Source organism: Panthera uncia, chromosome D1 (genome assembly GCF_023721935.1).
Source record: "Panthera uncia isolate 11264 chromosome D1, Puncia_PCG_1.0, whole genome shotgun sequence".
In the NCBI taxonomy this organism is placed as follows: domain Eukaryota; kingdom Metazoa; phylum Chordata; class Mammalia; order Carnivora; family Felidae; genus Panthera; species Panthera uncia.
In genome coordinates this window covers 78,386,216-78,404,833 of record NC_064808.1, presented here as the reverse complement: position 1 = coordinate 78,404,833, position 18,618 = coordinate 78,386,216, and the positions used below count along the sequence as shown (strand labels likewise).

The window sequence follows — 18,618 nt, the reverse complement described above, 5'->3', positions numbered from 1 at the left end:
TTTAGCCTATCCATCACCCACCTCCCATTCATCAACCCTCAGTTTGATCTTTATAATTAAGACACTCTTATGGTTTGCCTCCTTCTTCTTTTTTCCCCTTCCCCTATCTATGTTCATCTGTTTTGTTTCTTAAATTCCACATATGGGTGAAATCATATAGTATTTGTCATTTGCTGACTCTCTTGTTTTGCTTAACATAATACACTGTAACTCCATCCACATTGTTGTAAATTACCCAGTGATTTCTTGATGTCTTTGTTTCATTTGTTTCATATCAAGATGATAAGCTTTCCAGAGAGACACAGAAAAATAAATAAAAGATTAATAAAAACCAAATAAATTTCTATATTCCTGCAGAATTCAGCTTCCTTTATGTAGATAAATATATTTGAGTAGGAGTATTCTTGTACAAAGCTTTCAAGTTCCTTAGGAACTGTCTGTAAATTGAAAATTTGAACAAAAAGTTCAAACTACCAAGAAGTGAAGAGATGAACACAACAAACTTTTGCAAACAGGAATAAGCCAGCTCAAACACACTGCTTCAATAATCACAAATATTGCCCAAGACAAGTAATAATATTTTTATCCAGATTTCTGTTTGGTCTTTGCATTAGTTTTTGATGGTCATTGTAACAAAATACCACGACCTGGGTAGTTTAGAACAATACACATTTATTCTCTTAAATTCTGGAGGTAAGAACTTTAAAACCTGAAGATTAAAGTTTCATTTGACTTAAATCAAGTCTCTCTAGAAGGCAGGGCTACCTTCCCTCTGGAGGCTCTAGAGATAATCCATTTCCTTCTCATTTCCAGCTTCTAGCGCTACATTCCTTGCATTCCCTAGTTCCTGGCCTTTCCTCCATCTTCAAAGCACATCACTCTAAACTTTGCTTCAGTCATCACATTGCCTTTTCCTCTTCTGTATTCAAATAAATCTCTCTGCCTTCCTCTTATGAGGGCACCAGGTGACTACATTTAGGGCTGATACTAATCATCCAGAATAATCAAGGTTAATCAAGATTAATGTCTCCATATCAAGATCCTTAATTTAGTCACATCTGCAAAGTCCCTTTACCATACAAAATAACATTTAAAGTTTCTAAGAATTAGAACTGGGAGGTTATTATTCCACCTACCACAATCTTCAAGGGCATGCCATTTTTTATATCTTTACATTTCTCATGGGATCTGTATTATTTAGTAATAAATTAATAAAGTTATGTATAATTTCCTTGTTGGCACAGTTCTTGTCTTAAAATAAACCTGTTATCCACACATAAATTCTCAGCTTATGACTTTGCCTGTAGCTCATTAAACAAAATAATGGGTGAAGGAATGGGTAAAATAGGTAAAGATTGAGTACACTTATTTTGATGAGCACTGAGAAATTCATAGAAATGTTGAATCATTACATTATAATCTGAAACTAATATAACACTGTATGCTAATTATACTTTAATAAAAAAAATGCCATCAGATTTCCCGCCACCAAATAGTAGGTTATCTGCATCTACAATCCTTTTACTTTTCTTTTCACTGTAACAACTGATGAAATCTCTAACAAAAGCCAATCTTTCTGCATTCATTCTAAATCTATTCCCACTCTTTTTCTCAAGTTAGTTCTTCAATTATTCTTGTTTCTATTGTACTTTCCAACTCCAAGAATGGGAAAAGGACTAGGGACCAGTTGGTTTATTCTTTCTTTCCCTCTTTCCTTCTTTCCTCCCTCCCTCCTTCCCTCCCTCTCTTTTCTTTCTTTCTTTCTTTCTTTCTTTCTCTTTCTTTCTTTCTTTCTTTCTTTCTTAAATCAATTCTTTCTTTCTTTATTTCTTTCTTTCTTTCTTTCTTTCTTTCTTTCTTTCTATTTCTCCTTATAAATTATCCTCTCTGTACCACTATGGAGCCATTATAGCCCTAAGGAAAGGGACTGAAGGAATTTTGCCTTAGGAAAGATGGGTATAAGAGAAGAGAATAGGAGAAGATCCCATCTGGACTGGAAGAGGAATGAGTAGTCTGGTCCTGTACATAGTGGACTGTGGGGAGTTGCTTTGTTATATCTTCTTGAAGAATTAAACCTATTATCAGAAAGTGGTGATTCTCTCTATCCCTAAGAAATACATTTGATATCTTGTATGATATAGTTGAACAAGTTCAATTTTTTTTGGTTACTATTTGGTTAATATTTGGTTAATATTATATATATATATATATATATATATATATATATATTCTATCTTTTCACTTTAAGCCTTATAAAGTTTTTAGAACAGTGCCTTACATGTAGCAATTAAATGTAAATATTGATTACATAAAAATAAAGTTAGCTAAAACTATCTTCAAAATTGGGCTGGGAACATAGAAGAGAGAAGAAATAAAAGTATGAAATTGCCATAATTAAGACAGAGATAGTAAGACTCTGATGGGAGACTAAAGGGAAGAGTGCTGTGGGAAAGAGGCAGGAGAGTTTTGAGGGAGAGATGTGGCAGCTGTAAGAATGAAAACTTGGCAAAAGATAAATGTGGTTATAGAGGAGTGTTCAATAAATTTGTGTTATATGGAATGCCAGAACCATTAATTACCCTATAAACCATTAGTAAAAATTGATATTACTCATAAATGCTTTTGAAACTAGATGTTTGTTTTGCTTTTAATGAAGTGATATGTGAGATTGGCCTCATGGGGCACTCAGTGAGAACAGGCAGATCCTAGGATACAAGTTACATTCAGCATTTAGGGTAATATCATCCTCTCTCATAACTATACAAGATGGTTATTGTATTTGTTTTGCCCTCCATTATAGCCTTAGTATCTCACAAATTATCTAACACATAGTAGGCATAGGATACACATTTGTGAATGTGTGAGGGTGATTTCATACAGTGTCAGCCAAGGAAATCTGATAAAGTTACTCATGCACTTGAGAGCTTCTAAAACGTCATCATCTATGTTTTAGATACATACATTTCTATGTGTATGCCAGTTCAAATGATCTTGGCCAGATTTGTAACTTCCTGAACTGCCACTGCAAACAACTGTGTGCAGGAACAAGTTTCACACACTTGCAACTTAAGGGAAACCTGCAAGTGCAGAATTAACTGCCTGTAGTGCCACCCTTAGGGACTGGGAGGTGGAAGGTCACTGATACCTCCACAAAGGAGACTGTTCTGAGTGCATTTCATAAGGTTCTGTTCATGCAGGATCATGCTCCAGCTGCCTGTAAAAGTGGTCATGTCTATAATTCAACCTCCTTTACACTGTTTCACTCCTCAACTACACTCCATCCCTCACTTCTGCTCTCTGGGATAAATTACAATTAACTACTACTTATAAGCAAATTTTGTTTCAAGGTGTGCTTTAGGAAAACCCAAGCTAAGGCAGTAAATTCTACAGTACATTTTATAAAGTAAAATTTTACTTGTACTTGAAAGGAAATAGTGTAACTGTGCATATATATATATATATATATATATATATATACATATGAGCATGAACCTGCATATATATATAAAACTTCTATTATTTTTAGAAAGGTCTACTTTTTTTTCACAGAAGTATAAAAACACAGTGTTCTTGAAATAATTTTCATAGCTAACTGTACAGTCACAGCAGATTAAACATAATTTTTATATTCAAACCCCTGCAGAGGTGTTTGCCAAGTTTGCAGATATATCCATTACAATGCCTGTCTCTGCATTGAGAGGTTTGTAAAACCCAGCAGGAATTACAGCTGGCCGTGCTGCAATAAATGGATTCATCCACAATTGGATTCTATTTTTATTTTCAGACTAACTGTTGAATATATGCCACCTACTTGGGAAAACATTCAGGGATATGTCTTTATTATGAATATACTTTTCAATTATTTTCTTTTTGAAGAGATATCAAATAGTGATATGAAAGTTTTGAATTAAAAATGATTCCAGTCTAATCTATGCCTTTCTTGGAGTAATGTTAAAAGTTTCCTGTTTTTCACACATTATCCTGGTATGAATTCTATGGCCATTCAGTTAGCTCACTATTTTTTAATAGAAATTGTTAACTTAGGTTGCATATAAATGTTAAGTCTGGGAAGCTTAGAAGTTAGTATGGATTGACTGTAGAATTGGTTCCCTTCTGAAGTAGGGGTGAGACATGATCAGGTGAGGTGTGTTGATAGACAGCTCTGCTTTGATATGAGGAAAAGAAACTGGTTTTCAGGCTGCACACACCCAAATGCCAGAATGAGAAGGTCTTATATTGTGTGTCACCATAACATTAAGTACTTCAGTCTTCCATGAAAAATTTGTTTATATTGTTAAGAGATATGTCCTTTGCCCTTTTTGCATATAGGTACAGGAAAGAGTAGGATTCTGATATTTCACTGACACCGTTGTTCAACATATATACCTCCAACCCCACTTTGTCCAGTCTTATGCCCCCCTCCTCAACTGATTTCAAAACTTTTTAAGCTTCCACTAGGCACATGGTCCTCAGCGCCTTCTTTAAATCCTTTCAAATTTATTCTAGGTTTTAGTTTTCTCCATCTGTTAAGTCTTTTAATTCACATCCTCCCTTATTCTTCAGAAATATATCACAATGTCTCCTTTGTTAATCAAATATTCCTCTCCTTCATCATTCTTATTGATGATGTGGATTTCTTCTCATAGGGTCTCAGGAAGGGAACAGGCAACAAATACATGAACCTAATCCACCATTTTGAGCTCTATGCTCACATCTTCTTGTTCAATGCTCATTTCCATAGACTTTCTTTATATGTCACTTCTACTTTTCCTATTACTTCTCTGACTTTTCATTATCTTTTGTGGGATTTTTATTCTTTACTCTTTCAATGCAATTTGGATTATGCAAGGCTTGTTCCTAAGCTCACATCTCTTCATTTCACACTCTTTCCATGGACTTTCTTAATCATAGAAATGTTTTCATTTACCATGTGCATTGTGATGACTCATGTTCATATTTCAACAATATTATTAAAACTATTAATTATATTTTAGAAAAATTTTAAGAAAAGTCACACTCAAAGTGTATCAAACTCTTATTAATGCTACCAGCCTGCTTTCCTGTAATATTCAATTCAAAGTTTCACTTATTAAAAACACATCTCGTGCAGCATACACATCTAAAAATAGCTCAAAACCTATAAAAACATGATATTAAATGATAATTGTATAGTAATAATTTATAAATGTCTGTTGATTTTCAGCTTTCACAGTTTATGGGAAAGTTTAGAATACTTGTAAAAGTGTAATGATAAAGGTGGCAGATAAAAGGACATAAGTGCAATGTAGACAGGGTGAAAGAAAAACTAGAGATGAAAATATCTTCATGTTGTGTAATAAGAAGTCAACAATTATTTTCAAGAGTTAAGAGAACAGTAAAGATTTAAGCACCTTATTAAAGTTAATGGTAAAACTGTTAATGGTAAGCAATGAAAAACTATTATATAAATACAAGAGGAGGATAGAAGTATATATACTCATATGTATGAAGGAGTCAACAATTATTGTCTAAACTTGATTAAATAAGGAACAGATATTTTCTAGCATTATAGGAGAACCTCATGAAAGAAAAAAGAATTAAAAAAAGTTGGCTCTAGGAAGTGGGGCTTGATGGGAGGGAGATGTATTTTTTTTCTCCATCTGCACTTATAAACCATTACATTCATTTGATATTTTTTATTAAAAAAATAAACAGTAGGCAAATAACTACCAAGGAAAAAATAACTTTAGATAATTTACAGAAAGAAGAAATGTGAATCTTCTAACTTCTCTTGTAAAATCTTAAATAACTCTGTCATCAAATAATATAACTGAACTTCAGGAAATGTTTTCCACCTGTTTCTTTTTAACTTAAATATGAACCTTAATATAACAGTTTGATTTATTTATTTTTATTTGCTTTAATAACTTTTTTGTATGGTACTGCTCAAATAATGATTTTTTAAAATACAGATATTCATAAAAGAATAAAAAGTAGTCAACAATGTCAACTGCATCAGTAAATTCAGGTACTATGAAATATATATATATATATATATATATATACACACACACACACACACACACATATTTGCATATGCATATATATTTGTATACAAATTTGTATACATATATATGTATATATATATCTGTATATGTGTATATATATATATATATATATATATAATTTTAGTAGACACAGTACTGGTAATATATATTAAAAAAACAGTGTAATGTTCTGTAAAGGCCAAAGGAAACAGTTTATGAATGGAAAGACTGGTGCTGATAGGAAAAGGGACAATATAGTAATTCTATTGAAATAAGATGGAGGAGATACAGTATGGATAGAGATGTAGTTAGATTTAATTTTATTAGTAGGAAGATAAATTTGAAGTGAAGTGTTCTTGGTCGGGCAGTCTTAGTAGGATTGAGAGGAAGTGCTGAAGGCCCATTTGAAGTTGGTGATCGTGAATCAACGGTGGGTGAAATTCTCTAGCAGCTCTCAGATTCTCAAAGCAGTCACAGATTAAGGGCATAGCTGAATTCATTAGGAGTTGGGATTTTGCCACACAATCACAATAGAAGACAGAGGGGCAAGGGAGTTTGAATAGCAACAAAAATTATTTTAATTATTCTTGAAATGTTTGACCATGGAAGGTAGAAAGTAAAGTTAAGTGATACATCTGGGCCATGAAATAATAAAAGACAAACAAGTGACTGTTGAACATGGGTATTGAACTTATTTATTTATATATTTATTTATTTAAAAATGTTTATTTATTTTTGAGAGAGAGAGAGAGACAGAGTCTGAGCAGGGGAGGTTCAGGGAGGGAGGGAGACACAGAATCCCAAGCAGGCTCCAGGATCCAAGCTGTCACCACAGAGCCCGTCATGGGGCTCAAACTCAAGAGCTGTGAGATCATGACCTGAGCCAAAGTCAGATGCTTAAACGACTGAGACACAAAGGCGCCCCTTGGTACTGAAATTTTAAGTACTAGTGAAACTGGATTTGTACATGTACTACTCTTGCTCATATGGTCGGTGTAATGTTTAGGACAGTTACGTGAAAATAAGACAGTCACTGTCAATCTCAGCCACTATCAAAGTGTACATTACTATTACATAAATGGATAGTGTTAATGGAACTAGTTATTGACTAGGCAGCAAATTTTTACAATTTTCAGGCAAAGATGTTTTAAATTATTAAGTAATTAAGGAGAAAATGCTCAGAAATTTTATGGAAATGGTATATAGAGAATCATCTCAATTCTAAACTTTTAAGTAAATACTTTTAAAAATCATATCTATTTCCTTTTTGCTTTTCACCCCCTAGACATTCTCATGTAATCTTGAAGTTGACATACTATATTCACAAACATGGCTTTAACTGTAGTGAGGGAATACACAATGACGACTTTTAAATATTTTTCTAGCCTTCTTTTATGTGTATTAGACATATATATATAAATTCCTACTGCATATTTCCACATGGATTTCCCAAGATTTCAACTCTTCATATTAAAACCTGAATTACTCACATTTATCAACACTGCGATCTATTCCTTCATCTGTGTTATCTCTTCTTATGAAGTGAATCATCACACATTCAATGAACTGTGCCTAAATTTCCTCCTACTCTAGACCTTGGCATTTAATTAATTATTAAATCTTAGTAATTTCCCTCTTTAACATCCTGCATATTTTCTTCTCTTCAATGACATTACCACTGTTTTCATTCTGTCCCTTGTCACCTCTCAGCTGGTGAATTTCAATAGTCTGAATTGGTTTCCCAATTTCTCTTCTTTTTTCCAAGCTATTTCTCCATGCCATTATCTAGCTGTGTGAATTTGGCAAGTCCCTTTATGTCTCTAATATTGGCTTCTTCATCTCTAGACTAGATATTGTATTTGTTCTCTCTACCAAATAAGATGTGTGTGTGTCACACACACACATATGTTATATTATATATAATATATAATAATTATATATTATTATATTATGTATTATATGTATATTATATACATACATATAGTGAAGTCTAAATATATAAAATGAGAAACTAAGCAGTAAGCAAAAATCTTGTGATGAAACTCTGGACATACACTGCACCGGCATATATTCTAAAACTAAGCATATAAAAAAGTAATGTTGAAATAGATTTTTTAAGCTTGGCAATCAATCAGGATTCTCAAGCTCACTTCTTAATAATGCCTTCATGGATTTTTTATTGCGTGACAGAGCAAGCCACATATCATATATCAACTGTAATATAGTATTTGACTTCTTTAATGCAATGCTTAACTGTAAATGTCTATAACTACAAATGAGGCATTTAAATTTGAAGATACTTTAGATAGATGGCAATACCTATAATTAGAAAATCATAATTTTGCCTGAATTGCACTTAAAAGCTAAAGTTCCACCTGCTTCCATTATTGGGAAAGTAATAATAACAATTATAACTATACCATGAAGTATTAAAAGATGAACATTCAATTTGAAGTTAGCTAAAATAAGAAAGTAATGAAAAATGAACTTATAAAATGTTTGCAATTCATACAAATATGTTATATAGAGGCATTAAAGAGCAAAGAAAATAACTAGTCTTTATTACAGTTGATCTTTTCAGATGCTCCTTTTTTTTTTTTTTTTGTCATTAGGATAGCATTATGGTTAATATCTCTCATCCAAAGATCATCACTTTCCTATGCCAAAATTTTTATCCTAAGGTCTGCATAATCACAGATTAAAACTGTAGAGTTTCTAAATTTGGTAATTAAAAGATTTTTGCATTAGGCTTAAATGTTTAGAAAAACAATAATACATCTTTATTTTTCACATTTGAGGTGGCTGAACCATTTTAATCCAGGCTATGCAACTTACCATCATTACGTAGAGTGAGTGGTGTTGGAGGACTAAGTACTCGAGCATTTGTCACTGTGTTTTTCACCAGACAAATATAGCTGCCAACATCTGATGTTTGGACTTTAGATATATAGAGGTTGCCTGTCTCCTGGGAAATGAACCGCCGGCTGTCTTCCGCCACAAAGGAAGGGAACTCATTAAATACCCAGCTATAGATGATCTCTGAAAATACACAAAATTCAATTGTTGAAAGACACAGATTATTTTAATAGCAGTTAAAGCTCAAACAACAAATCCTTTACTAAGTGTTAGGTATATTGCAAGGCCATACATATTGGATCCACATATCTATATAATTTAGCATTTTATGCTAAAAGACTGTTATTCTTAATGACTACAAGAAGATCAAAAATATTTCTTAAGGATGCTTAGCCTATATTCATTCATCGATTCATTCATCCATTCAATTCCAATGTGTACTGTATTCATATTAGATAATTGGCACTGTGATAGCACTGAAATTAAAAGATGAGAAAGACAGTTCCCCATTCTAAAAGATCAAACTAATGGGAGATTTATCCAAACCTATCAATCAATATGGAATAAAGAAATAGAGATATTTACTCTGTTTTAAAGAAGGCATGGGAACAGGATACTTAAGCAATCATATTGGTCAGTAAAAACTTCCGGAGATAAGAGACACTAAGCTACAATATTTACTCACTTAATTAACAAATATTGGCTAAAAGGCCTTTGACAAAATTCAGCACCCTTTCTTAATAAAAACCCTTCAGAAAGTCGGGATAGAAGGAACATACTTAAAGATCATAAAAGCCATTTATGAAAAGCCCACAGCTAACATCATCCTCAATGGGGAAAAACTGAGAGCTTTTTCCCTGAGATCAGGAACATGACAGGGATGCCCACTCTCACCACTGTTGTTTAACATAGTGTTGGAAGTTCTAGCATCAGCAATCAGACAACAAAAGGAAATCAAAGGCATCAAAATTGGCAAAGATGAAGTCAAGCTTTCGCTTTTTGCAGATGACATGATATTATACATGGAAAATCCGATAGACTCCACCAAAAGTCTGCTAGAACTGATACATGAATTCAGCAAAGTTGCAGGATACAAAATCAATGTACAGAAATCTGTTGCATTCTTATACACTAACAATGAAGCAACAGAAAGAGAAATAAAGAAACCGATCCCATTCACAATTGCACCAAGAAGCATAAAATACCTAGGAATAAATCTAACCAAAGATGTAAAAGATCTGTATGCTGAAAACTATAGAAAGCTTATGAAGGAAATTGAAGAAGATATAAAGAAATGGAAAGACATTCTGTGCTCATGGATTGGAAGAATAAATATTGTTAAAATGTCAATACTACCCAAAGCTATCTACACATTCAATGCAATCCCAATCAAAATTGCACCAGCATTCTTCTCAAAGCTAGAACAAGCAATCCTAAAATTCATATGGAACCACAAAAGGCCCTGAATAGCCAAAGTAATTTTGAAGAAGAAGACCAAAGCAGGAGGCATCACAATCCCAGACTTTAGCCTCTACTACAAAGCTGTCATCATCAAGACGGCATGGTATTGGCACAAAAACAGACACATAGACCAATGGAATAGAATATAGAAACCCCAGAACTAGACCCACAAACGTATGGCCAACTCATCTTTGACAAAGCAGGAAAGAACATCCAATGGAAAAAAGACAGTCTCTTTAACAAATGGTGCTGGGAGAACTGGACAGCAACATGCAGAAGGTTGAAACTAGACCACTTTCTCACACCATTCACAAAAATAAACTCAAAGTGGATAAAGGACCTGAATGTGAGACAGGAAACCATCAAAACTCTAGAGGAGAAAGCAGGAAAAGACCTCTCTGACCTCAGCCGTAGCAATCTCTTACTCGACGCAACCCCAAAGGCAAGGGAATAAAATGCAAAAATGAATTACTTGGACCTTATGAAGATAAAAAGCTTCTGCACAGCAAAGGAAATAACCAACAAAACTAACAGGCAACCAACGGAATGGGAAAAGATATTTGCAAATGACATATCAGACAAAGAGCTAGTATCCAAAATCTATAAAGAGCTCACCAAACTCCACACCCAAAAAACAAATAACCCAGTGAAGAAATGGGCAGAAAACATGAATAGACACTTCTCTAAAGAAGACATCCGGATGGCCAACAGGCACATGAAAAGATGTTCAACGTCGCTCCTTATCAGGGAAATACAAATCAAAACCACACTCAGATATCACCTCACGCCAGTCAGAGTGGCCAAAATGAACAAATCAGGAGACTATAGATGCTGGAGAGGATGTGGAGAAACGGGAACCCTCTTGCACTGTTGGTGGGAATGCAAATTGGTGCAGCCGCTCTGGAAAGCAGTGTGGAGGTTCCTCAGAAAATTAAAAATAGACCTACCCTATGACCCAGCAATAGCACTGCTAGGAATTTATCCAAGGGATACAGGAGTACTGATGCATAGGGGCACTTGTACCCCAATGTTTATAGCAGCACTCTCAACAATAGCCAAATTATGGAAAGAGCCTAAATGTCCATCAACTGATGAATGGATAAAGAAATTGTGGTTTATATACACAATGGAATACTACTGGCAATGAGAAAGAATGAAATATGGCCTTTTGTAGCAACGTGGATGGAACTGGAGAGTGTGATGCTAAGTGAAATAAGCCATACAGAGAAAGACAGATACCATATGGTTTCACTCTTACGTGGATCCTGAGAAACTTAACAGAAACCCATGAGGGAGGGGAAGGAAAAAAAAAAAAGAGTTTAGAGTGGGAGAGAGCCAAAGCATAGGAGACTGTTAAAAACTGAGAACAAACTGAGGGTTGATGGGGGGTGGGAGGGAGGGGAAGGTGGGTGATGGGTATTGAGGAGGGCACCTTTTGGGATGAGCACTGGGTGTTGTATGGAAACCAATTTGACAATAAATTTCATATATTGAAAAAAAAAGCAAATATTGGCTATGGTCAAAATAGAAACCAGGTATTGTTGTGTTTGTTTGTTTGTTTATTTGTTTGTTTGTGAGAGGGAGAGAGCATGAATATGGGAAAGGGGCAGAGGGAGAGAGAGAGAGAGAGAGAGAGACAGAGACAGAGACAGAGAAAGAGAGAGAATCTTAAGCAGGTTTCATGCTCAGTGTAGAGCCTGACGTCGGGCTTGATCCAATGACCCTAGGATTATGACTGAGGTGAAATCAATAGTCAAACACTCAACCAACTGAGCTATCCAAATGCCCCCAGATATTGTACTAAGAAGGAAAGAAGTTTGTGTTCTCCGTCTGGAGTTTTCATTATAGTGGGAAGAAACCAAGAATACACAAACAAATAAACATCAAGTGGTGATAAGTGCTGTGAAGAAAACTAAAGTACATTAAAAAAGAGAATTATAAGGGTGAGAAGGACATGTGAAGTTATATTTAAAGGCTTTCACTTACAATTGGATAGAGAAGACACAGTGTGAGGACAAAGCAGGAACCAGGAGGAGGGGAAGCAGGAGGAATAATGTCCACTAGCTTAAGAAGCTATTTTCAACATAGCCAAGAAAGATATAAATGATTTGCACTAGAATGGTAGTGGCAGTGAGGCTATTGTTTCTTGTAAAAATTTGGTAGTAGAGCTGACAGGAATTGCTGATGGATTCATTATGAAATGTGAGACAAAGAGGGACCAATGATTTAAGTTTTGGGCCTGAGTCACTGAGCAACTAGAAGAATGTATTTGCTTTTACTAAAATGGGCAGACTTTTACTAAATGGGCAGTTCTTTAGAGATGTGGGTGGAATAAAACCAGGAGTTTAGTTTTGGCAGATTGAATTTGACATAATATCTGGTATCAAATTAAAGACTTGATAAGGCAGTCATACATTTGAATAAAGAGACCAAGAGAGGAATTTGTGTTTGTGTTATAAATTTGGAGTATTAAAAGGTTAGTTTGACTTGGCCAGGTGAAGAGTGTATGGTGTGTTGAGTGTATTCCAGTCAGAGAAGACAAATGAGAAAATTCATTCGCACAAGGAATTGGATAGTATGAATGGACCCCCACAAACAGTTTTGTGTTATTAGACTCATAATTTTGAGGAAGGGAGTGGTAAGAGGAAAGGTTGGGGAGATTAGTGGTAAATCCAAATTACTAAACACAGATTAACATGGTGTGTGTCTGTTATATTAAGAAACTTGTGCTCAATCTTACATGTAATGTGGTACCACTGGATGTTTTTCAAGAAAGGGTTGACATAGACACATATATTAGTAGGTTATTCTGGTGATTCTGCAAAAGTTGGATTTAATTAAAAGGAAGGTTGCAGCAGAGAACAATAGGACAATATTGCATACTGAAAGTGAAGGCTGAAGAAATCTGAATCAGAACCATGATCATAACAATGAGAATAAAGATGTTTATCCAAGAAATATTGCAGAGGGAAGGCAAAGAGAGAGAAAAATAGTTCAGGAATACTCTCAAGTTCCACTTGAGTGATTGGGAAGAGCATAGTACAAGAAATTCAATGGAAATACATTAAGTCAAACTAGTTTGAGGAGAAAGATAATTGGTTCATTTTCAGGACATTTTGAGTTGGAAGTCTGTGAGGAAAATCTGGTCAAGGAGTTCTAGCAGTTGGCAAATAGGTGTTTGAAACACAGGAAAGGAAATCTGAGGTGAAGGTTAAATTTGGGAGTTGTCAGTATATTGGTATTATTGAATCCAAGAAGGGATGAGATTAATCAGGAAGAGTAGATATGGTGAGAAGATACTCTGGGAAGCACAAACATCTAAATAAATGTAAGAAGGGGCGCCTGGGTGGCTCAGTCAGTTGAGCATCTGACTTGATTTCGGCTCAGGTCATGATCTCATGGTTTGTGAGTTTGAGCCCCACATCAGGCTCTGCTCTGATAGTGAGGAGCCTACTTGGGATTCTCTCTCTCCCCCTCTCTCTCTTTGCCCTTCCCCTGCTCATATTCTCTCTCTTAATCTCTCAAAATAAATAAACAAACTTAAAAAATGAATTAACTAAATAATGGTACAAAAGTGTTCAAAGGGTAAAAGGCAGAAACTGTTGGAAAGACTCAAAGGGAAAAACATGCAGTGTTATAGGTGCCAATGGCTTAACCAATTCCACAAGATTAAATAATGTCAAATAAGGAAAAAATCCCAATAAAGAAAAAATTTACTAAAGACTGGCTTTGGGGTATCACTGAATAGCAACTTCAATAGCATTAAAATCTCGATAAGCATTTGAACTATCTATGTTATGATTGAAAGAGCAGATTCCAAGGCCCCCTTTCTCCTACCTACCTACCATGAGTAGTTAAAAATAAATTCATCAGTCTGGCCTTATATACTTTCCAATGGGGAACCTGGCATTTATTCAGCCTTTCTGGATACTCAAGCAGAGACTTGAAGATTATCCATTCATATTGAGAGTCAGTGTAACTAATTTTGAAACTTTATATGTTGATGATTAACTTTTATTACTCTCCTAATTTATTACTATTATTTAATTTTTATCTTAATGGAACCAATATAATATTTACAGTAAAGTAAGTCATTAATTTTCATGAATATGTGTTTAAGAAAGGTGGTGTCATCATAGACTAACTTTTGAGAGGGATAAGAAACATTTTCATAGTCATCATCTTAGGCAGAGGTATTCTATACAATCAGTTAATAAACATTAAAAATAGTATTTCTTCGGTCGTCAAATTTTCCCCTTCCCCCATGTGTTTTCTTCACTTAGTTAAATTTATTAGGACTTTCAGAGGCAGTGTAGCCAAGTCCTGACTCAGCTATTTATAATTTGTTTAAATTAAGCAAATATTCAGCTAACTCTTTGAGATTCAGTTTTGTCATCTAAAATGAGAATAATGTTGTCTGTTTCACAAATTTGCAAATAAGATAATTTAACCAAGCACTTACCAAGCAATAAGTATTTATAATATGTGAAAATTAACATTTCTGATATCCTCTCCCCCCATTATTAGGTTAGGAGCTTTTTTTAATGTGTTTCACTTAAATATAAGGAAAAGATCAAAGAGGATCTAAAATAACACTGAAAGAATTAAATATTTTTAATTTATTTTAGTTTATTTTAATTTAATTTAAAATAAATATTTCAATTTATTTTAGTTCAAATATTAGTCTGTTTTTCATAGAAAAACTTCAATTATGATTGAATGTTAATTCTAAGATTTAGCAAATATTTATTATTTCTAAGTCATATAATACAGTTGTAAAAGATGCTTTAAAAATCTGAAATGTTATATCACATTAACTTATAATTACAGTACACATATACAATATAAAAACTTTAAAATATTTTATCAAATGTTTTACAACACAAACTGTTTTTTAGAGTTGAAGTTACCCATTTGGCTGTCTTTAGTCCACTTGATATTTTTTTAAGAATTTATTAATGGCATCTATGTGACTTTACTCAAAGAAAACCCAGAGTATAATTAAAGTACTTCATTCTATTCTTGCATTACTCAACTAGATTCTAAATTCAAGGACTTCTCACATTTAACAGTATGAGTTCTTCTAATTGTTATAGTAAGAATTTCATTTGTTCACATATCACTCACATACATTTTAATATTTTTGCAATCTGTTTTAAATTATATTTTACTGGAGTTATCTCAACTTTTGGCTTGTATTACTTGAAATTTGGGGAAAAAGAAAGCAGTGAACAATTAAAGACTACCAGTCATTGAAATACTATTTCTTATAGTGTTATTGAGTCAATATTTTGTAAAATATTTTCACAATAGGAAAAAAGTATATAAAACTGACATTTTCTCAAATTTTACAAGTAAATGAGTACTTGGGGATTAAAAATGTTTATTTAGTTCTTAAAATAAGTTTACGGTTTTGCATAACAAAGCATTTTACAATGCCAAGAAGGATAAAAAGTAGAAATGGTATACAATAGAAAAGCTGACAACCTGAATTTGGATTGAATTTCCTCACTGTGCCAAAAGTGGAAATATTGAACTAGGTTAAATCTTTTAAGATGACTACTTACTTCCTCCTATAAGGATTTTCATTTTCTATTAGCATTTTTAAAATATCCTTATCAAATTTTTCTTTGTTATCATAAAAAAACAAGCATTAATTATATTTTTATTAAATATCAGGGCCTGAGGGTTATAAAATTCAGTAAGATAGTAAAAGAGTTGGCTTTGATGTCATAGTCTAGTTTCACACACCACTTTGTTTCATGTAAATTGTGTTTGGCCTTTAAAAAATTAATAAAAGTTGATTTGTTAAGTATTAAGATTTTAATATTGTTCATTTCAGAAGCATATTGAGACTAGTTGGTCAATTGTGTTTTCCCATTTGTAAAAAGGTTCTCTTTAATAGCATGTTTAACTAAGACAAGAATGTTTTAGAAGTTCTTCATATAATTCTTTAGTGAGTACTATTTTAACAAACAAGACTACCTTTTGACATATCCTCTGCACCCTAGGTTATGAGAGTCTCCCTTAAGGATGCTTCTTTATTAGATTCATCCAAGGGCCACATTTTGGATATACTTTCTTGAGATCATCTTTATGTTAATTTTCACTAGTTCATTTTTGATACTATCTGGTAGTATATATTTGGCCTACAAGCACATGTGTTGTGAAAGCTTGAAAGTTCGGGTTCTCATGGGAGACTTTTGTCTTTCTTCCTAAGTCAGTGAGAGGCATTCTAGTTCACTGAGGGCGAAGCCAATTACAGGCCTGGCTTGGTGGAGACATTGCTATTCTAACATCCCCTCTCAGGCAGACCCAAATACTTGTGTTTTGTCTCAACATAAGCATTTATCTTCGAGCTCCTAGACTCTAGAGTCTATTTCCATAACACAAATAATCTTATGAGGCTTCCCAGATCTCCTCAGGATTAACACTATTCCTAGATTTTAGTTAGGATTTCAGCCCTGTATTTTTGTTATTTGTTTCTGACACCTGGGGATTTCCATTTCTTCTTGTGATATTAACTTTAGATTGAAATTTTCTTTATTATACTCATAATTTTTAAAATTTTGGTAACAGGAAAGTTTCTAGGTGGGTTTTGTCTATTGTCCTAATTGAAGGTCCAGGTTTCATGGCTTTATGCCTTGCAGACTTTCAACACAATTGCCGTAACTGATTCAGTGTCACAAAACAGACTATCTTGTCTTTATGCCCTTGGAAAATAAGATGATTACTTAAATGATATATTTCCACGTCTTCAGAGTATGAAAACATGAGTACACATGAGGAACAATGTTCATTTTTCATAACTGCAGTGCCATTAATGAAACAAGTTTGAGAAAGGGAATGAAATTACATACTAGACTCTGAAGTCTTTGAAAACAATTTCAATGAGTAATCATATATGATTCATTTCAATATCCTTTAATATAACTACCATTTTTCTTCCTAACAATGTATGTACACCTTAGAAGCTCTGGGTCAAAGTATTGGAGAGAACACAATGGATATAGTATCTGAGTTGTTCGCTGACCCAATTAAATAATGTCCCTCTCCTAGGAGCCAACTTTCTTTATCTTTGTCAGCCATAAAAAGGAAAACCTTAAAACCAGAAGCTTCTCTATTTTTATGATATGCTCAATTTTATGGTTTGAGGTAACTTTTTCAAAATGATGGATACTATTTACCAAAATCCTTGATCTTACCCTACCTATTGTAGCTATTCCTGTAATAAGTGATTTAATGTTATATCTGTCAAAGAACTATAATTATAATTTGTTCTTTATTACAAAAGTATAATTTTTTGTCTGCTTCTTAAATTGTTTGTTTTGTACTTATAGTTTGATAATTTTTGCATTATTTTTTACTGAATGTTGCTTGGTAAAGTATCTGGCATATGCATTTTAATTGCCTTGTAATTATTTGTTTGAACAATTCCATCATCCATTATGACACTTCTCCCTCCTTTTTCTTCTTTTGATGAATAAATTGATGTGAGGATACTTGAATAGCAGAACTTGTAAACTACCGGCAGAAACAGTACAGCTTTAAAAATTGGAACTACAATTATTTTATTTATATAGAAAGCTTGCAGCATTTTGGGTTTTGGAATTAATAACATCATGAAGGAAATTATAGAGAACTGTCCTATCAATCATCCATTACTACTAAGCATAAAGAGATGCAACCTGAAATTAGTAGGAAATATCTTTTTATATTGCTGATTTATACCTTCATTGTGATAACAAGTGCCACATCAATTACTCTTGGCAGGGCAGAGACAAAATCTACTTTTTTCATCACTATATTCTCAGAATCTAACAGGATCCTGACATGTTTCTGCTCAAAAATATTTGATGTATAAATGGTCAGGATAATATATATATATATATATATATATATATATATATATATACTTATAAAAATACTTATAAAATACATATGTATATATATATGTATGTATTTTTATAAGTCTCTACATTTTATTTTATTCTTATTTTATTTATTTTTTAAATATAATTTACTGACAAATTGGTTTCCATACAACCCAGTGCTCATCCCAACAAGTGCCCTCCTCAATGCCCATCACCGATTTTCCCTCCCCCCTCAACCCTCTGTTTGTTTTTAGTATCCAAGAGTCTCTTACAGTTTGCCTCCCTCTCTCTCTGTAACTTTTTTTTTCTTCCCCTCCTCCATGGTCTTCTGTTAAGATTCTCAAGATCCACCTATGAGTGAAAGCATATGGTTTTCTTTCTCTGACTGACTTATTTCACTT

The 18,618-nt window shown here is 33.5% G+C and overlaps 1 protein-coding gene across 1 annotated transcript in view; it reads right to left on the bottom strand.

Moving 5' to 3' along the window:
* Positions 1-18,618, bottom strand: part of CNTN5 (contactin 5) — a 495,116-nt gene that overhangs the window by 334,073 nt on the left and 142,425 nt on the right. Inside the window, exon 8 of the mRNA XM_049640842.1 lies at positions 8,862-9,065. Coding sequence (XP_049496799.1) covers positions 8,862-9,065 — 204 coding nt within the window. The remainder of the gene's footprint in view (positions 1-8,861; positions 9,066-18,618) is intronic.